This window comes from Babylonia areolata, chromosome 13, assembly GCF_041734735.1.
Source record: "Babylonia areolata isolate BAREFJ2019XMU chromosome 13, ASM4173473v1, whole genome shotgun sequence".
NCBI lineage: Eukaryota > Metazoa > Mollusca > Gastropoda > Neogastropoda > Buccinidae > Babylonia > Babylonia areolata.
Genome location: NC_134888.1, coordinates 38,606,154 through 38,628,570, shown reverse-complemented (window position 1 = coordinate 38,628,570; position 22,417 = coordinate 38,606,154). Strand labels below are relative to the sequence as shown.

General features: G+C 38.6%; 1 protein-coding gene across 1 annotated transcript; it reads right to left on the bottom strand.

Annotated features, from left to right (window-relative positions):
• Window positions 1–4,582: 4,582 nt before the first annotated feature.
• Window positions 4,583–21,705, bottom strand: LOC143289263 (replication factor C subunit 4-like). Its single transcript, XM_076598259.1, has 11 exons — window positions 21,630–21,705; window positions 20,781–20,930; window positions 20,242–20,320; window positions 19,381–19,460; window positions 18,419–18,538; window positions 17,399–17,468; window positions 16,659–16,853; window positions 15,536–15,664; window positions 14,533–14,613; window positions 9,621–9,737; window positions 4,583–6,692 (listed from the first exon to the last, which is right to left on the bottom strand). The coding sequence occupies exons 2-11, from the start codon at window positions 20,909–20,911 to the stop codon at window positions 6,597–6,599; spliced, it is 1,098 nt and encodes a 365-aa protein (XP_076454374.1). The 5' UTR covers window positions 20,912–20,930; window positions 21,630–21,705; the 3' UTR covers window positions 4,583–6,596.
• Between the last annotated feature and the right edge of the window lie 712 nt (window positions 21,706–22,417).

The following is a 22,417-nucleotide window of genomic DNA, read 5'->3' as shown; positions in this document are numbered from 1 at the left end:
TGACTCAATAAATTCTCACTGATTCTTAGATTACGTATAAACCATGGGTAACAGGCAGTATCGTGCCTAAGGTGTGAATAATTGGTATTAATCCGCGGTTATAATGTCAGTTGTCTGCCGCCGGGCAGACCACTGGCTGGAACCTCTTTTAAAAGGTCTCATAATTGTTTTCAACGGTTTGGGGTTCCGTAATACGTGTATATCAAATATCCCGCTAATGCCACCTTGTCACCATTGCCAGAGCGTTTTTCAAGTTCAAAGAACTGAATAAGATAAAGAAAAATCATAACAAGCATATTCTTTCCGTCTGTTTTGTCCACACACTGCACACCAAACGCCGCGACCACGGACGTATATAACTAATAAAGTCCGTGGCCGCGACTAAGATCATGCGCTCCACAGACATTTACAGGTGCGTGCATGTGCACCAGTACTACAGCTGATTCATCTCAGGAATGTCCCGCCTGTTGCCATAATAAAATGGCATCGATTTTGTTGTATACTAAGTACGGATCGCGGAGCCGTAGTGCTGAGTTAAAATGTTGGTGTGTCCATCGAGATCGCTGATGACCATCGTTGTCATCCGGCTGGGGGATGGGGGGAGGGTGGTGGTGGGGTGGGGGGGGGGCAGGATGCTCATGAATCTGTCTGTGAATGCGCTGATGGCTGAATAGTCCAATCTGCGCACGAATGTTCGTGCCTTATAAGTCTATGTTTCTTTTCCGTATTTTTCACTGAGCTCTGATGAACGCAATTCAAGGAACATGTGGCGGTGAAAACGTAATACCGTGAAGTATGTCTGTCGGAGGTAAGACTTTATAGTGACTTTGTCTCTATCTCTCCCTCTCTCTCTTTATGTGTGTCTGTGTGCGTGCGTGTGAGGCCTCCGGCGGGGGTGTTTGTCAGAGAGAGTGAGAGTACGTGTGTGTCGTGTGTGTGTGTGTGTGTGTGTGTGCGTGCGTGCGTGTCTGTCTGTCTGTCTGTCTGGGTTTGTCTTTGCGTACGCTCCCGCGCAAGTGTACAATGCAAACGTACTGTACTGAACATACCTGTCTTTTTGTAACAGGTGGTCACAGTAGTGCAGTCATCGTCCCGGCACACCAATGCCACCAACATTCTGCTCCAGCTCAGTACTGTGGCTCACCGGACAGAATCAATAAAACCATCCTGTCAAGCGGCAAAGAAAGGGAAGATGAACTGCATAAAGAACTGGAGCATTTGCTCTCTGTTTCTGAACAGGCCTTCATACACTCCCATCGTACGTCAGTAATTGTGTGTCGACACTTACACATCTTCTCTTCACATCAATCGCTACCTGAAAGGCGAAAACGAGCCGGCACTGCATCCGACGCAACAGTCGCTGGCAATCCAAAAAAGTCAGGTCTCACATTGAACATTAAAAAAAAAAGAAAAAAAAAGCAGATTCAGAAATGTTGACAGAGAAGCTCGTTAGATTTCAGAGAGGCCATACTGGAAGTCTGCAGAAAACGAAAGGACAAACGGTCACAGGAAATTCATATTCCGGCGCCTGCAAAGAGCTGTTAGTGACCTGCAGAATGGCTGCACAGTCACATTTATGACACCCACATCTGTGGACTTAGCTCTGTTAAATGTCAGCCAAGAAAAGGATTTTGCTCTTAATCAAGTGAGTTGAATACACGAAAATAATCAACTTGGCATATGCGTTTACTTCTGTTGGCATTCACTGTGAATATACTCAGAATGGGGGACTAGATTATCAAGGACACAACTTTAACAGACACGGACCGCATTCTTCAAAGAGGACCTCGTGGTTTTGTCTTCCAAGGAACTGGCCAACATTCTCATGTTCCGTGAAAAAGCAAAAGTCTAGCTGAAGATGATGATGATGATTTGTTTGCGGGAAACAAGAGTGTAAACAACTAACTCTACTCAAACAAGTGTACAGAACCAGAATTAACATTGAAACCATCAGCAGCAATGCGAGCTCAACACTGATGACATTTCTGTCAAAACTTTCAGACAAACTGAACTGGACACTGCCTGCCTTTCTGGCAATATGGATCACTTTCGTGGCTGATGTAAAACCCTGCACACATGTTTTTGTTGTTGTTGTTTAGTTGTTGGTTTTTCTTGTTGACTGATTGGGTTTTTTGTTGTTGTTGTTGGAAAAATAATTGTGTCCACCTACTGTGAACTCAAAATTTTGGAGTGGAGTACTAGGGTGCCTCCCCCCCCCCCCCCCCCCCCCCCTCACCAGCGGCATGATGTGCACTTGACTTTTGTCTTCACAGCAGATTCTGAATGCATACTTTTTTCTCCCAAAAGTTTACAACGATTTAACACTGAGAGGCAACAACTGTTGCATTATTGCCAAGCACTAATTGTCTTGAAGAATTTCGGGGGATGCCAGATCAAACATCTCCACACTGTTACATTGACGTCATCGACTGATGCCATTCTCTCTCTTTCTAAAATATCCCTCCGCCACCTCTCGTTCCAAATATATCTATGAATCTGTGCTGGGTGCAGGTCTAGATCAGTAAGGACACATTGCAAGATTACACCATGCCTCCTTGAGAAACTTAGCTTTGAGTTCTGAGCGAGTTCCTGTTCCACTGTGTAATTGCTCGGGAAATAATGTTAGTTGCCTGTACTGTGTTGTGGGACGGTAGGCATATATCATTATATGTCAGTTGTGTTTGGTGGTGGCTCTTCGTGAGGGTTTTGGTGCTTCGATGAATTCGAACCCATGAGAGAGCGCCACCAAAGAACCATGGTTTGAGTGTGCGTGTTAACTATCTGGGCCAATCAGTTCGTGTCCAATTCATCTGAGCTTCGGTCGCTTACTCATTCGGTTGACGAGTTTTTGCACGCGTAACTGATCTCAGTTTTAAATCCCTCGAAAAGTTCTATGGCTGTGTGGAGGATTTGCAGCGTACTTAATCGCGGAGACGTGGGTGTTCACCTGACGAACGAGAAGAAATTGCTTGATGAGTCCCATACAATCACCCCATATTCCATGATGGATCTGACGAGGATGATGTTTGCTGTTTGTTTTGTTTTACAGTGCCTGGGACAGTGGCGTAGGAGTTCCATTGCAAGAAGCCTGGGGTGAATTTGGCTTTCTTGGTGGTGTGTGTGACATGGTCATGCAATTTGAGGTCATCAGATCTGGACGCCAAAGAATGGGTTTTTGTCTACTTCCTGCAGAATTTCATTGTTTAGGTTGTACACTGAAGTCATCTTCTTCATACTGAGGACATGTCAATTCAGTGAAAACTGTCCATGAGAGAGAGAGAAGTCTGTAAATCCTGAATGCTGCATGCAAATGGATACATTAACTGCACACAAGTGTAAGCACCATCTGCAGTTGAAAACTATAGAGTGAAAAGGTTGGTCTTTCACACATTTTCAAATAGGGAAATGTTCATTTTTACACAAAGGAGTGTTCCTCTTTCACACAGGCATGAGCATGATAGCCAATGGCTTGCCATCAACCAGGGGACAGAATCCCTCATTCTGGTGCATTACTGCCTTCTCTGGATGTGTGTGTGTGTGTGTGTGTGTGTGTTTTCTTTCATAAAAAATATTATTCAACATCTGAAACCTGTATTCTTTTCACACAGCATGTGCTGAATGTAGAGGCTCACATTCACAAAATGGAAGCAACTTGATTCAAAAACTGTCCTTGGCCTTCTCTAAGTGATCTTTTTGCCATAATTGTCAAATGGTTTTTGTTGTTCAACACATTTACTAAAAATGTGACATTGACCAGCAACAAAAACAATAACCATTTTGCAAAAGTGGGTCATTAACTTTCAAAATCACAAGATAAAATTAGTATTATTATCTGTATTAGTATTATTATCATTATCAAACCACTTTCCAAGCAAACATATATTTTGTTTGAAAATTTGTAGCAATTTACAATCATTAACTGAAATCAATTAAATGTACACAAACTTATCTGGTGTATACACATATAACTCCGTGTGTGTTACTTACAGACATACTCAGTCTAATAATGATGTCACCACACACAAAGATCAATGTGCATCGTCTTTATTAACAAGTGGAAAATGTTCAATGTCATTTTCTTCTCTGTCAGTTCAGTCACAAATATCGTAAAGCAAGGACAAACTCCTAACAGTATACACATTACCATTATTTTAATAATCTTTATCAACCATGAAAAAATGTGATTCATTTTTTGCACCAATGCTTGAAGTGATTCACTTCATGGAGCACATGAAGCACACAGGTGTACAATTTCCAAAGCATGTTCATTTGGAGCACATGAAGCACACACGTGTACAATTTCCAAAGCATGTTCATTTGGAGCACATGAAGCACACAGGTGTACAATTTCCAAAGCATGTTCATGTCTTTCACTCAGCTTCTCTGCAACGTCAGTGTATCAGTTAGTAGCAGTGTTCCACACCCTCCACGTCTGTCTTTTCTCATGAAAAACACTTTCCACATGCAAATCATTAACCATCATGACAAAGCGGGCAGTATTAGAAACAAAAGAAAACAAAGAAAACAGACAGCTTAAAGACGATAGTCATATAATGACTCAACAGGCTCCCAACATTAAAAATTATTTTTTTTTATTGAAAAGAACAATTATGTAGAACAGACACATAACACTGTGATTTCTCGCAACCATCAACAATACCAACTGACCAAAGATGTTTTCCTGTCCAATTTGGTCCCCTTCTGTCTGTGTGGATACAGTTTGTACTGAATTTGACCAGGTAAAATTACCTTCTAGTCATGTATGGCTATCTGGAGAATTTCCACACACAGTAGACTAACCATTTCAACTAACGACAAACCTGGTCCCAGTAGCATGAGTATACAGCAACATCAGCCAAGAAAGTGAATGATGGTTGAAAGGAATGCCCAAAGACATCAATCTATTCCATGCATTCCCTATCTGCAAAAAAGGGTGGTCTGCAATGTTGACTCTGGTGTATCATTTTCATCAAGCTGATCTGTTTGCCAAGGCTGGGAAATAATTGCATTCTTGCAGTTGAATTTATAGAAACAAATACTACTCCAGGACTGAATGTCTACTGGAACATATGTACAGATCTACAAACAATTCTCTATTTTTATCTACTGGCCTTATTATTTACATTTGGTTTGGCTCTGTTTGCCAAGGCTGGGAAATTATTGCATTCTTACAGTTGAATTTATTGAAACAAATACTTCAGTTTTACTCCAGTACTGAATATCTACTGGAACGATATGTACAGATCTACAAACAATACTCTATTTTTATGTACAGGACTTATTATTTACATTTGTTTACACACACACACACACACAAAAAACAGATGGGGAAATTCATCTGAGCAAGAAACTTCACTTTGTGACACAGAGAAAAAGCTTCTGTTTGTACAGTTGACACATCATGCCACAAGAAGTTCAATGGTAAATCACCAGACTGTGATTTTTATCCAGCAGAGACTGAGAACACTGCTAAACTGATCGGTGTCACTGGATCTCACGCCATGAAGAACGGTTCACTGCCATTGCTGACATATCTCCATAAAGGTCCATAGGATGAATCTGCAGTCATATCAGGCACATAATATTGGCTCTCTCCCCTAAGGAAAACTCGAGTGGCATCCAGTAGATGTCTTTGAAGGGTTTATATTTCCCCTGACCCACTCATTATTATTTTGTGTGTGTGTGTGTGTGTATGTGTGTGCATCTTTGAAAAGCTTTTTTTGAAAGGAAAGTTGTTTGGTTGTCAACATGCACTTGCTTTTCCCCCATGGATTTTTCTCAAAGCAGGGTAATCAGCTGAAAAACAAAAAAACAATGGCATCTCTGCTAGTGATGCATTTTTGACTGACAGCTGCTGATCATGCATTTATAATCATGGAAAAAACAACAACTGCTGTATCACCCTTGTCCCAAATGTTCATTCCCCATGACAAATCTGCTGTATCATCCATGTCACTGATGGTTCATTCCCCATGACAAATCTGCTGTATCATCCATGTCGCGGAGGTTCATTCCCCATGACAAATCTGCTGTATCATCCATGTCATGTCACTGATGGTTCATTCCCCATGACAAATCTGCTGTATCATCCATGTCACTGATGGTTCATTCCCCATGACAAATCTGCTGTATCATCCATGTCACTGATGGTTCATTCCCCATGACAAATCTGCTGTATCATCCATGTCACTGATGGTTCATTCCCCATGACAAATCTGCTGTATCATCCATGTCATGTCACTGATGGTTCATTCCCCATGACAAATCTGCTGCATCACCCATGTCACTGATGGTTCATTCCCCATGACAAATCTGCTATATCATCCATGTCATGTCACTGATGGTTCATTCCCCATGACAAATCTGCTGTATCATCCATGTCATGTCACTGATGGTTCATTCCCCATGACAAATCTGCTGTATCATCCATGTCACTGATGGTTCAATCCCTGACAAATGTACTGCATCACCCTTGTTCCAGAACTTTATTCCCCGTGACATATCAGTTGCATAAACCTTGTCTCAAACGTTCATTCCCCATGACAAATTTGCTGCATCACCCTTGCTCCAGACGTTCATTCCCCTGATCCAGACGTTCATTCCCCGTGACAAATCTGCTGCATCACAGTGCTGAAGAGAGCCATCAGTTGCAGATACTCGTCTGCACCATCTAGCAAACACTTGTCCACCACCTGCACAAAAAATTGTTAATAAATAATCAACTGAAAATGCACTTAAAACAACGCTATGATTTAATGGACTATTGAGCGCAATGAGAACAGATAGCATGTAACATTTTGTTGTTTTTAATCTATATTCTAATGTTGTTTAATGGTTTTAATTTTCAGTCTTTAATGTAATATTTTTGTCTAATATTTTTTGCTGTTTTCCGTACTTGTTGCTTTAAATTTTTTTCTTAATAATTTGTTGTCCTAAATCTATTTTCTTGAAGAGATTAATAAACTTTGTTGTCCTGTGGTTAACTCTTTCCGGACGAAGGAATGCTCACGCATTCCTACACAAAACGTATTGGGTTTCGGACGAAGGAATGGAATAGCATTCTCCGAAAGTAAAATTCCATCATGCGCTGTACACGTGATTTTGTGATTAGCCAAGCAGAGTGCGCTATTCTGGGTCACTCCACAATCGAATAGTATGATTGGTTAGTCTGGGATGTGTGGCCTGTCTCGCACACACGCTGACAAAGTCACTGACTGGTCGTCTGCTCGCGTGCCAGCCTGTTAGCAAAGCGGCCTCTTCTCAGAATGTTGTGAAGCGAACAAGGCAGTGACGGCAATGTTTTAGGGTTGCCGGAGTACTTGAAATGCTACAAACTGAAGGGTCGGACACTGAAGAGGTGGATGATGACGAAGAAGAAAGCGAATTTAATGCAGAAAACGAGTATGGGTATGGTGATTCGGGGTGAAAAATTGGCAGTATTTTCTACATATGGCAAAACTGTAAAAATAAGATGAGAAATTTGATTTTTTTTGACTCACTTGTGTAAACAAAGTGAGTCTATGTTTTAACCCGGTGTTCGGTTGTCTGTGTGTGTGTGTGTGTGTGTGTGTGTCTGTGTGTCTGTGTGTCCGTGGTAAACTTTAACATTGACATTTTCTCTGCAACTACTTTGTCAGTTGACACCAAATTTGGCATAAAAATAGGAAAAATCCAGTTCTTTCCAGTCATCTTGTCTAAAACAATATTGCGCTTCTGGGATTGGCACAAAAAAATAAAGAATGAAGCCTAATTATATGCAAAGTGCATTTACTGTTATATTTATATTTTTTGTATTCTCTAAACTTGGCACTTTGATCCGATATTCTGACCCAACAGCTAGAGCAGTCATTATTATCATTTTTTGTTCAAACAGGAACTTCTTTTGCTAAGCATGGAATTTTTATTTATTTTGCAAACGTTTTGGTTCAGATAGTAAAAAGGGGAAATTACTCTGTAATGCGAGTGGAGTTAATTTGCTTTAAACTGATCTTTCTCATCTTAAACATTACATTTTGAAACAAGAGAGGCAAGGCCTTCAAGACTCACTTGTGATGCACTTTTTAAAAAAAATCCAAGCTTTTTATGTATTGAGTATAATTTCAAAATGTAATGTTTAAGATGAGAAAGATCAGTTTAAAGCAAACTAAGTTCCCCAGCAGAGTAATTTCCCTTGTTCTGCTATCCTCACCAAACCGTTTGCAATAAATAAAACTTCCATGCTTAGCAAAAGAAGTTCCTGTTTGAACAAAAAATGATAATAATGACAGATCCTTTGTTGGGTCAAATATCAGATCAAAGTGCCGAGTTTAGAGAATACAAAAAATATAAATATAACAGTAAATGCATTATACTCAATACATAAAAACTTGGATTTTTTAAAAAGTGTATCACAAGTGAGTCTTGAAGGCCTTGCCTTTCTTGTTTTATATGTAATAGCTCAATACGTAATAAACCAGTTCTGAAAGTTTCATTTTCTTACACAGTATTTTGTATTTTTTGTAAATTTTTTTCCAAACCCCTACAAATGGGCCGTCTGTGGGGAAAAGCAAGGGAGAAAACTTGTCGTCCCGAGTGAGTTAAAGACAGATGATACAGGAACAGCTGGTCTCAGATCATCTGTCGTTTTTAGTCCACTGTTCCTGGCACATTGATGAACCTTTTGCTGTCACCTGCAGTGCAGCTGGGAATAATAATTTGTACCTGATATGTCTCGACCACCATAAAAGTTGGATTAAAAAAATTGAAAAATATAGAAAATAATATGTGGATTTCAAAGATCTGATTTCACTGTCAACAAAGCACACTTAAGACCAAAACAGAGACAGACCTTCAATGATTAAAAATCAAGTCATACTTTAAGCCAGCTCAGACATATCAGCACTCAAAGAGCATTTCTTGAAGTCAAATTAAGATTGATCAGTATTTGTTTATAGTGACAGAAATTTGAAAAAAAAGAAGAAAAAAAAGAAGGGACTGCTTAAATGACACATTCAACAGCTCAACCCAGATATCTCCCATCTGGTTTCAACAGTAGTCAGATAAAATATCTTGAATGACTATTTAGTCTCTGCCTTGAACAGTTCTACAATCATTGCATAATTTTGGAAATGAGATATTCTATCATTTTGGAACCTGCTTGTTGGAGTATTGTCAGTGTCAGTGATGAACATTCCCCTGTAGAACTACCTCCTGTCTTCTGTGTGTGTGGAGTGTGTGTGTGTGTGTGTGGAGTGTGTGTGTGTGTGGAGTGTGTGTGTGTGTGTGTGTGTGTGTGTGTGTGGAGTCTGTGTGTATGTGTGTGTGTGTGTGGAGTGTGTATATGAGTGTGTGTGTGCGTGTGTGTGTGGAGTGTGTGTGTGTGTGGAGTGTGTGAATATGTGTGTGTGTGTGTGGAGTGTGTGTGTGTGTGTGTGTGTGTGGAGTGTGTGAGTGTGTGTGTGTGTGTGTGTGTGAGTGTGTGTAGAATGTGCGCATAGTGTGTGTGTGTGTAGTGCATTGTGTGTGTGCCCATATGTGTGTTGTGTTGTGTGTGTGTGTGGCGTGTGTTTGTGTGTGTGTGTGTGCACGCACGTGTGTACATGCCTGTGTATACTGGCTAGTTTTCAGCACGACAAACTTACAGCCATTTTCTCACAGATCACTGATTTCTGCTTGTCACTCAGCTCCTCCAAAGCCACCACTCGGTCATGAAACTGGCTCAGTATCTGGGATGCAGCGTAACCTTCACGATTCACTTTCTGGAAACAACATACACAATATCATATGCATGCATATATGATAACGCTCACGTAACACTATCACTCACTGTTAAATCTCCTCTATAGAACCAGCTTGCACAACTCACATGCATAATTTTTACCCACATATGACCACACACATGTAACACAATCACTCAGTGTTAGAAGTGTTCTGTGGAATTGACTTGCAATAAGCTGATGGTTTGAGTAATGTGATCCAGGAAAAGATACGATAACCTGGCCTGTGAGGGTGAATCACAACTATCAACAAGAAAGGCAAGGCCTTCAAGACTCACTTGTGATACACTTTTTAAAAAATCCAAGTTTTTATGTATTGAGTATAATGCATTTACTGTTATATTTATATTTTTTGTATTCTCTAAACTCGGCACTTTGATCTGATATTTGACCCAACAAAGGATCTGTCATTATTATCATTTTTTGTTCAAACAGGAACTTCTTTTGCTAAGCATGGAAGTTTTATTTATTGCAAACGGTTTGGTGAGGATAGCAGAACAAGGGAAATTACTCTGCTGGGGAACTTAGTTTGCTTTAAACTGATCTTTCTCATCTTAAACATTACATTTTGAAATTATACTCAATACATAAAAAGCTTGGATTTTTTTTAAAAAGTGCATCACAAGTGAGTCTTGAAGGCCTTGCCTCTCTTGTTTCAAAATGTAATGTTTAAGATGAGAAAGATCAGTTTAAAGCAAATTAACTCCACTCGCATTACAGAGTAATTTCCCCTTTTTACTATCTGAACCAAAACGTTTGCAAAATAAATAAAAATTCCATGCTTAGCAAAAGAAGTTCCTGTTTGAACAAAAAATGATAATAATGACTGCTCTAGCTGTTGGGTCAGAATATCGGATCAAAGTGCCAAGTTTAGAGAATACAAAAAATATAAATATAACAGTAAATGCACTTTGCATATAATTAGGCTTCATTCTTTATTTTTTTGTGCCAATCCCAGAAGCGCAATATTGTTTTAGACAAGATGACTGGAAAGAACTGGATTTTTCCTATTTTTATGCCAAATTTGGTGTCAACTGACAAAGTAGTTGCAGAGAAAATGTCAATGTTAAAGTTTACCACGGACACACAGACACACAGACACACACACACACACACACACACACAGACAACCGAACACCGGGTTAAAACATAGACTCACTTTGTTTACACAAGTGAGTCAAAAAACTAATCACATGTAACATGAAATTAACCTACCCCATCAGAGTGATTCATAACCAGAGGCAAGCTTTCATGGCTCATGTGTGGTTTCTGCTGCATAAGATCAACAAAAGTGATAGGCTAATACAGACAATGGATGGGAAGGGGAGAGGGGCTACCAGTATATACCCACAATGATCCAAATATTTTTGCTCACCATCAGAAACAAGTGTTTGTCAAGCCAAAAGTTGTCTATTGGAACTAGATCGATACAATCTTAGACAGTCCACATCACTCAGCATTTCATAGTTTTGCAATGAGATATATAAAAGTTTTGAATGCTTTTATCACAGCTCTTCAGCTTCTATAATCGAACAAAAATTCTGAAACCCATCCTTGGGATAATATAAACGATAATCACTCCAAACACATATCCAGTTCCTTTGGATGTGTTCTCAAACACTGAACTGGACAGTGCAGACTGAAGGTCCATTAACACCCGTCTGTCTGATCAAGGTTGACAAAACATTAAAAAAAACACAACAACCCACAATCATAACAAGACTGCTCTTCAGAATCTGTGAAAACGAATGTTACATACTGGAAAATTCTGAATGTTTCTCTCCAGTTAACGGTGGAAACAGACGTATGCTTAAATAATTGAGAAAAAAAACCCGTGATGTACATGAATGGTGCAACATGTCGACTGGCCAATCGGCCAACTTCCAAGTGAAGATTTCTTTTAAAATGTTGAATCAGATAATCGCTTGTGGGCATTATACATTAAAGAAATGAGGCCTGTGCACAAATCTTTCTCTGAATAAAATTTAGAAGCTTCCTTTCAATAATATCATGAATAGATTGTTGTACCACAGAGTTGAAGGTGGTCTAGTAGAAGCGGGAGGCTGGGCTGGCTTCCAATACAAGTTTATAGACCTACCCGTACGGTCTGTTTGTGTGTGTGTGTGTAGTTTGGTGATGCATGTTTGGATGTTGTTGATTCTTTTAAATATCTTGGCATCGAATTTAGTAGAAACGGAACTTTTTATAAAGCTAAAAAACTGATTTATGAACAGGGCCAAAAAGCTATGTTTTCGTTACTTCAGTCAGCCAGAAATCAAGATTTACCTTTACATATCATTCTGGACATGTACCAGTCTATGATTGTTCCTATTTTGTTGTATGGTGCAGAAATATGGGGTTATGAAAATGTAGATATACTTGAAAAATTAGAATTGAAATTTTTGAAACGCTTGTTCAAACTGAACAGAAATACTATGACCCAAATTGTTTATGGAGAAACTGGTATTTATCCAATTAGTGTGTTAGTGAAAATGAGATTAGTTCGATTTTGGACCAGCTTAGTAATATCAAACACAGAAAAATATTCTGGGAAAATATATGTGATATTACTTGACTTATATTGAAATGCTATTTATTCTTCAAAATGGATGAGTTGTATCAGACAAATTTTAATAGAAGCAGGGTATGACTGTGTTTGGGATGCTCAATTCTTCTTGGAGAGGGAATCTTTCTGCAAGAATGTCAACATTGCCTTGAGAGATAGTTTTCAAAATCTATGGAGACATGCTCTAGAGGCGAGTAGTAAATGTTTGTTTTATAGAAATTTCAAAAGTGGATTTGGTAGAGAAAAATATATAAGTCAAATGCCTGATATTTATGTTATCAGCTTCTTCAGATTTCGAAGTAGTAATCATAAGCTGGAAATAGAAACAGGGAGACACAAAGGCATACCACGAGAGTTACGGTTTTGTAAGGTTTGTAACATGTCTGTGATTGGTGATGAGTTTCATTTTATAATGGAATGTCCCAATTATGATCAGTTACGAAATAGATATGTTCCTAAAAAATATTTGTCTCCAAAATCGGTTTTTAATTTTTGTAATATGCTCAAAGGAGGCAAAAAAGTCATTTTAGCTGTAAGTAAGATGATTAGATTTGCAAATGTTGCCTAGTTATACTTTTGGAGTTAAAAGACATTTGTGTTTTCTCAACTTTTATGTGCCATTGTTGTGTATTTGGAAATGTTTGTTATGGGCACGAAAAGAGTATTTTGCAGTAATCCTCCATACTCCAATAGGAGTGAAAGGATAATTAAAACTTGAAACTTGAAACTTGTGTGTGTGTGTATTAAGTCCAGTTCTTTTGCCAAAAGTATGACTGGCAATCAGACGCTCGTTCTCCCACATAATAAACCTGTTGATCAAAATCAAAGGTCTAACATGCAGAATAATTCATCAGTGACAGACTGTCAACAAACATGGCTGTCTTTGATGTCAACTGTAATAAAAAAAAATTCCAGTGCATCAATCCTTGCTAAATATGTACCCCCTTTAACATATTTGAATACAGTAAACCCGTCAGTGGTATAGTCTGCGTTCTGTCCAGAATATCTTTTTCTATTCTAGTTACTGCAGATGTAGTGAAATGAACTCTGCTATGGCTGGACATTGCACGGGGAGTATGCTGACAGAGTATGTTGCAGTGTGATAGAAATTCAGGAAGACTACATGTGAGATCATGAGACAGACTCGTCAGTTTGCATTGAGACGAGGTGGTTGCGTTTATTCCTTGCCAGGTGAGCAAATGGTTTTGTTAGTATAAATGTGTGTTGCGGAAGATGAAGTAAAGATTCCATAAATGGGATGTTTAACATTATGTATGTATTTTGTAATTTTGAATAGTATTCGCCAAAGGGTTAAGTTAATATAAATTCTTATTCCAAAATCTTGAATAACCAGAGCTACACATATAGAAAGGGCCAAAGAATGTGAACTGTGATTCTCAATAAAATATTCTTATAATCTACTTTGTATTTTATACTTCTTTGTATTCTCAACAACTTGATTGAAATAAATGGAGTTTGCACTGAGACTTCTGACGACGTGGTTGTGTTTATTCCTTGCCAATCTTTGGGTTTCTAAGACAAGAAATAGGCCTTGAATGTTAGGCTGTCTTTCAACCACACATTTTGGCATCGGCCAACTATCATTTTCATACAGCAGTGGGCATGTTCAGTTTCACTTTCTCAGCTGTATCCTCATCGGGTGTTTCATTGGTGTTTTCAAAGGGACTGACCATGCTTTTGATGACAACATATGCGTTTTGTGACTTTAGTATGGCTTTAACAGAGCACTCAGCTGTTGCATGGCTGGTCCAGAGATAATACAGTGCAGCTGCACTGATGGGTACAAAGTATCACAATCAATAAGTTTTAATAAGTAATCCCAAAACATGTTTGTATTCTAATCAAAACTCAAACTTTTTAGTTTCATCCTATGATTAAGAACCTCCGGTTTGAAATTTTCAACATCCTCCATGTCTTCATACATGTCTGTGCTACATTCCAACAATTTCCTGCGCATCCTCTTTCATCAACATTCTGCCAATTTTAGTTTAAAAAAATTCTATAACAGATGAGTTTAAAAGAAGAAGAAGAAGAAGAAGAAGAAGAAGAAGAAGAAGAAGAAGAAGAAGTAGAAGAAGAAGAAGAAGAAGAAGAAGAAGAAGAAGAAGAAGAAGAAGAAGAAGAAGAAGAAGAAGAAGTAGTTAAATCAACAGTTTTCTGTTTTGTGTTCCAAGTCCAAAAAAACCTTACCTGTACTGTCTTGTCCAGTTTTTCATAGGAATCTGAGTGGCACACTTTCATTATGTCATCAAGGACATCCTCTGGAACCACCTGAAAATAATATAAATATAGATGAGGATGTGATCAACAGTTTGTTTTCTCAAATTCTTCAATGCTTGCTTCATTCAAAGCCTTCAGATAATTTTCTGCTACTGTGACCATGAAAATAAGATCAAGATTTGTTTTTCATCGTGGTAACTAAAATTAAAGATGTGAGATGGAATTCTTTGCAAATTTCACAGATGCGTCAAGGCAGTTAAAAACTGTCATTAAGAAGGCTGGGATTTTTTTTTTCTGATCAAAAGTGTAAATACTTTTGGAAAACAAAACATTCTCTGCCTCCTAAAAAAGTAAGGTGTACAGGCCTATCAAGCTCATGAATTTCCTGATAAACCTGTGAAGAGCCATCAAAAATATAATATCACATTTTAATTTCCTGATAAACCTGTGAAGAGCCATCAAAAATATAATATCACATTTTAATTAAAGTCCCAGATAACCAGGACTATTTTGTGGCTGCACACTGTGTGAAAACTATCAAAGATTCAAGGTAATGGGAAATGTTTAAATTACAAAAGATTCAGTGTAGAAGTCTGAAACCTACATTTTTATTTGGTATGACATTAAAAGAACTTCTGACATGATTTTGTGAATTCAATCTTAACCAAGTTTTCATTTCAAATCAAGTTCACACACCAGTATTTCCCCCCATTTTTTCTTTCTTAAAATGAATAATGGTGCACATACATGCGTGTTTTGTCTCTGTGTGTGTGTGTGTGTGAAAGAGGGAGATGGGACAGGTAAGTGTTGAGACAGATAAAATCCCTCCTGCAAATCTTTTTCTAATCAAAGATTCCCTGAAAATGTCTCAATCCACCTTATGAGAGAATGTCAATGAAAAAAAAAAAAAAAAAAAAAAAAAAAGAAAAAAAAAAAAAAAAAAGTGGGAGGGACTGGGGTGCAGAACACAGACCCCTGTGATGTCCATGATGATGTTGGTGTCGATGGAGTCCTCCTGGCCACAGAGACGGCTGGCGCTCTGCAGAAACATCACTGCCTTTCGCATGTCACCCTCAGACACCTTCATCAGTGCTTCAATGGCCTGCAACAGTGCAGCACACACATAACACTCCATCATAGTTTTCAGGCACTGAATCATAGTTTTTATCAGAGAATATTGATATATCTATCTCTCTTTCTCTCTCTCTATATATATATATATGCTAAGTGGTTTGTCTGCTATCCACTAAAAAACAAACAAAACAAAAAAAACATCATGCTGGCAAGGGTGGGATCTTTTCTGGTGTAATAGTAAAATCACCTCAAGGTGAACACACATTTAATGAAAGATTCCTTCATTCTACGACCTACATCATGTTTGTATTGTATTGTATGGCACTGTACTGCATTGTGTTGCATTATATTGCATTCTGTTCTGTGAGAAAGCTGGGTTGCTGTCCCCAGGAAGAGCATGTTGCCACAGACTGGCACCACCCCTCTTTTCGTTCTTGGTGTTTTTGTCAGCAAGTGTATCTATTTTACTATACAAATAGAATTTTCTACAAAATTTTGCCAAGGACGGGAACCCTTTTGCTGCCGTTGATTCTTTTATATGCGTTAAATGCATGCTGCACACTGGACCCTGCTTTAGTGTCTCACCCAGAGGACTATGCACACTAGCACACACAACAGAAAAGCACAGTGAAGGGGTAAAGGGGGTGTGATGGGAAGGCTGGCGTAGGGAACAGGTAGCTGGCAGAATTCACAGCAGTCACGATCTGTTTTTTGAAAAATGCTGTAATGCAAACGAAGACTCCATCAGTGTTGATATATATAAAAAAAAAATCATTAAAAAACCCCGAAAAGAAAAAAGCCAGTGTAAAACATCAGAAATAATAAAATAATATGAAATGAAAAGAAAAAAAAAATCACATACACAACTGCCTTCACAACATACAAAGCAGTGCCATTAATGGAGATTTATACCCTTGCTGATCCACACGAGGCACGAAATTCTGGCACAGAAACAAACATATACTGAGCAGATCAAACCAAGAACCAGCTGAAGAGACAACAGAAGCAGAAAACCAACTTACATCATCATTAATCTTCACGTTTTCTTCCTGACAAATGTACTTCAGTCTGTCCGACATGACCGACTGTGACAGAGGTTTGAAGCGGAACTTGGCACACCGTGAAGTGATGGGTTCGATGATGCGGCTGACATAGTTACAGATCAAACAGAACCTGGTGGTCTTTGTCTCCTTTTCCATCGTCCTCCTCAAAGCAGCCTGAAAGTGAACAGCACTGTTCCTTTATATAATTCATATCATCATGCAAAGCTGCGATAAAAAATGTACATTATTATGATCATCATTATTATTATCTTCTTGATGATCATAGGCAACAGAAATCAGAAATACCAAGAACAAGTCTTCAAATAATTCTATTTTTTTAATTAATGAAGAAAGAAAAAAAGATATATTCTAATTCACTGTCTAGGATTTCATAATCACATTCCTTGGCTGCTGGCAGCACCAGGAGAAGACAGTTTATTTGTTCTTTTGGCTCGAGAATGTCAAACAGTGTGTTGTCTGCTCAGAATGGGTTCTTTGAAAAGCTGACAAAAAGGGAATAATGTGTAAAAGTTTATTTTTCCCTGAAAAGATTCTGCACACTTTCAGAACAATCGTTCAGTGTGGGTAAAAAAAAAAAAAAAAAAAGAAAAAAAAAAAAAAAAAAAAGAAAAAAGAGAGAGAGTAGTAAACATGTAATAGGAGGGTGGGAAGATAACAGGCAAAATTCCTCAAAAGTGCCATCTTCACACATTACCAACCTGTGCAGGATTTGTCATGGAATCTGCCTCATCCAGAATGACTATCTTGTATGGCGGACATGGTTTCCCACTGTGTCACACACACACACACACACACACACACAAAGTGGTAGGTATGAGTCTGACCAAAAATGTTGCATTTCAATCTTGCACAAAATTGCAAAATTCCATTGAATCCTCACATACATTTTTACACCCCAGCAAAACAACAACAACAAATCTACAAAGCAGACCACACAGGAATAAGGATAACTTAAATCTTAAATTTCTTCATATAGTTGAGACAGCTGACGAAACTGAAGCATCTCAATGTATTATGAAACACGCAGTGTACAATCAAATCATAAATAACAAAACTGGAAAAAGAACTTAAATGTAGTCCAGCTTTTCAACGCATTAAGACTTATGTTTATGTTTATTTGCTTATTTTGTTGCTGAAGAAATTTAAAGGTCTGCCACGATTTTAAAAAATTGCGTTGTTTTCAAAATTTTGTTAAGCAATTAAGAAAAAGAAAAAAAAAATCCCTTTCTAAACAATCAAAGCATTAACCTCTAAGTGAACTACAGCTCTCATTTCTCAGTCATTCAAGTCATTTTGAACCACAGACAGACTGGCGCAATAGCCGAGTGGTTAAAGCGTTGGACTTTCAATCTGAGGGTCCTGGGTTCGAATCACGGTGACGGCGCCTGGTGGGTAAAGGGTGGAGATTTTTACAATCTCCCAGGTCAACATATGTGGAGACCTGCTAGTGCCTGAACCCCTTCATGTGTATATGCAAGCAGAAGATCAAATACGCACGTTAAAGATCCTGTAATCCATGTCAGCGTTTGGTGGGTTATGGAAACAAGAACATTCCCAGCATGCACACCCCCAAAAGCAGAGTATGGCTGCCTATATGGTGGGGTAAAAACGGTCATACGAGTGAACGTGGGAGTTGCAGCCCACGAACGCAGAAGAAGAAGAAGAAGAAGAAGAAGAAGAAGAAGCACAGACAGGCAGCAGGCACAAAACAAACTCACTCTGGCCTCGTTGCACTGGCAGTAAGTTGAGAGAACTTCTTCACTTTTTCTCTGACCACATTGATGCCTCGCTCATCCGACGCATTCAGTTCCAGCACCCGATTGTGAAACAACTCTGGTCTGTGAACAGAAAAATAAACAAACAAATAAATATATACCAGGCTGATAAAAAGGACAAGTAGTCCAACATTGCTATTACAAAGTTGAGCTGAGTTAGATTATCTCCCTTTACATATTCACTGTTGAAAACGTATTATAAATTTGATGCTGGCACAAAACTTGCAGCTATTATTTGTACTTAACTGTCCTTATTTAAAGAGGTTTATGAACTTTCGATACTGTATGTTTTCTGCTTGGAGACCCCCTTGAGCTGCCTGTTGTTTAATGCATGAACAAATCCTTACTGGTGCTCTTTACAGATCGTTATTTCAAATAATTTGATTACTACAAGTAGGTTTCCAAATTCCCTACATAGTCTTCAGCATTAATCTGCAAAATGTGCAAGGTGAGCATGAGCGGAAAAAAAAAATCAACATGTGGCCGCTTCTTGCTTCTCTGAATGCCCAAAGACAATTTTGACAGCTTGAAAGCAAAGTTAAGCATGTTGCTGTTAATCATATGACTTTTAAACTTAAGTATTCAGTTGAACGTGTAACTGTTAACGGTGTAAAACTTTTAAACTTAAACATTCTCTTTCATTTGGAAACTGCTTGCACTTCCTGTTCTGTGTACAAAAAAAAAAAAAAAAAAAAAGAAAAGAAAGAAAGACAGATGCCCAATGTGCAAAAGAAATATTACTGATACCATCAATGTTGCTCATAACCCAGCTGATCACACAGGAGCAGATAATCAGGACTGAAAACAGTTCAACACAGTCAATATCAACTCTCATTTCTGTAGAACCAGCTAAAGAAGAAAAAACAAACAAAATTAGAAAAAGAGAGGGTGATGGAAGAACGTACCCAAACAAAGAACGTGCTGCAGCTAGAATAGTGGAGGTCTTGCCAGTTCCCGGAGGTCCATAGAACAGCAAGTTAGGCAGCTGTGACAGAATATCTCATCCAATAATACCACAAACATTTTATCTGCCCTATTATTTAACCCCTTGCACTAAAAAATTATCCATACTTATCCCAGTTACCCAAAACATTACCATTCTTAGCCTGCAAGGTTGTTCTGTTTATCAGTAAACATTTTCTGCGCAGGTAACTGATACACTTCTTGTCAAATTAATCTACCTGGACAGTGACATTGCTGTCTGTCCCATTAAAATAAGGCCACATACAACAGCGTGAACAGGTTTCATTTCTTGTACTTGTTCATTTTCCATGGGCAAAAAGTTGGATGGCTTTCAACAAATGATGAAGGTTTTATTGAAATATTATATCAAAAGCTGGGGGTCAGCAAAATGGGGGTACAGGTGATTTTTTTTCCCCTATTTCATCACTGAACAGATTTTATGAAATATTTTGCTGTGATAAAAATCATTAACAAAAACCAGCAAAGTGAAATGTAACTTCTGTAAGCTTGTTCTCATTGAATATGAAGACACTAGCCCCATTTCATATGATAAAACATAAATAATTCCAGTTCAAGTAAACAAAAGAAAAGGCTTGGTAACGTCACAACAATATAAAAGCAACACAGCAAATAATTTTGAAATACATACCCCAAGGAGCTTCAGAATGATACTTGCCTTGATCAAAAAAGTATTTGCTTTAGTGTCGTTTCATGTTGCTGAACATAAATAAACTGCTTTACAAAAAAGAAACAATGCAAAGTGAATACATCAGTACAGGTAAATAATGTAAAACATCACATACATCTGATCCTTCCAATGTCTTCCTGAGAACAGCAACCACTTCATCTTGATGGGCAACATCATCTACAGTGCGAGGTCGACTGCACACAGTCAGTTCATAGCATTCATACTTTAAGTTTAACAGCACAGGACTAGGCATATGTCGGTGATATGATCATGTACAACACCATTTCTAAACAACTATGAAATCTGTAACCACTGAAAAACAGATCTTTAAGGAAAGGACAGCATGAAAAGCACAACAGTATTTTGAACCTGATAAATATAACATAAACAGTAACTTGTAAGCACAGGAAGGACATTCTGCACAAATTTAACTTAATAATCCAAGCTTTCATAGTCACTTTAATAACAGATCTGTGGAATAAAAAACAAGTTGAAATATTACAATGTATATATATGTAAAGTATCACCATAGCATTGTATATGTTATATCTCAATATCTCATCAATTAATAGAAAAAAAAGATTTAAAAAGAAACAAAAACCAGCTTAATGTGGACACATTCACTACAACTTTACAGAGATTCTCTGGACTCACTATTTCTCCACCCAAGGAATGTGCTTTTTAGCTGTGCGGCCTTCTTTTTGGGATGTACCAGGAGCAGAGGAAGGAGCAGCTGGCTTTTTGGATGGAGGTGCCCCTCCTGGTCCTTTCAGGAACGCATGCATTCTGAGCAACTGTGCAGTGCTGAAAAACACAATGATCGGAGTATCACTGAACAAAAACGTGTGTGTGTGTGTCACTGTGTGTGTGTGTGACTCTGTGTGTGTGTGTGTGTGTGACTCTCTCTCTGTGTGTGTGTGTGTGTGTGTGTGTGTGTGTGTGTGACTCACCCTTAGTAACTGGCCTTATGATGGCTGGCGCTAGCTAGCCACTGAGTGGGCGAAAAGCAAAAGTAGTAGTCTGCCGCAAAAACCCACTTAAGAGTAGAATACCCGTGATTATACCCTAATTTCATCTAAGTCTTTTACTTTTTTTCAAGGCATTTTACCAATACGCATCCCCAACGCGGCGGAGTAATCAATATGTTGATTGTGGCCGTTAGGATGATGATAATGTCGTAGCAGACATTCCAACCTGACGAAACATTTACGACCTGTTGTTGGTGTAAAGATTTCTGGCGCTCGCGAACATTTCCACATCAACAATAATACACCCTTTCTTATAATAAATATTTTTTTTAAAGCTGATTTAGAGCGGATTCAGTTAAGATTTTGCATAAACTGTACATATTTATTTCCGTCTGCTTTTGTACCAAACTAGGCTAGCCGTATCACTAACAGGATTTCATGCTTCATATATAACCAAAATAATCAGTGGAAAATTGTTGGAATTGCAATGGACATCTGCGCTGTTTAATGTTATCAATATGAACTCTCTGCTTACCTTATCCGAACTTCAAAGCAAAAATTGTGTACAGTTGTATTTGGAAAGGCTGAAACACGCGCCAGAAAGACCGGAAGGATGGAGCTACTTTTGTTGTTTCATAATACTGAAGATTCCGCAAGAGCTGAAACTCTCTCTCCCTTATTTCTCGGAGACGAACGACTGGGGAAAAAAGGGGCACACTACCCCTCTGTCACATGAACTCTAAGCTAATGACAAAGTGCCAAAGTGTCACAAAACCTTTATTAGTTTATGTTGTTTCAATTCTGTGTTTTTTCCCCTTCTGTCCCATTTTATCCATTTTGCACCATTTTGTTCTGATCAGTACCTACCAAATCACTAGAGCTTCACAGCGAATGACATTATAAACAATCCAGTGTTCAGCGTTCATTGTTCAGTGTTCTCTCTCTCTCTCTGTGTGTGTGTGTGCGCGCGTGTGTGTGTGTGTTTGTGTGTTTCTGTTTCTGTTTCTGTTTTTGTGTGCGGCACTGCATCTGTGTTTTGGACAATGTAGGCACGGTGCAACGAATGCTTTGATACAGCTATACATAATATTATAGTTCCGCGGAGGCAAAGGAATGCGGAATGTTTCATGTTTGTGGCTGGTGCTCTTGGTGACTTTCTTTGGACTCTGATCTGTATAGGATGTGCCGTCAGTGTGGAAAGTTGTTCCTTAACACTGAGTCGCCGGGATCTGTTGAGTCAGTGGAGCTAGTGGTATGCAGTCACGTTGGATCATGTGGGGTGTCACTCCTGTTTCTCACTGTCTCCCATTTGCATAACTTGTT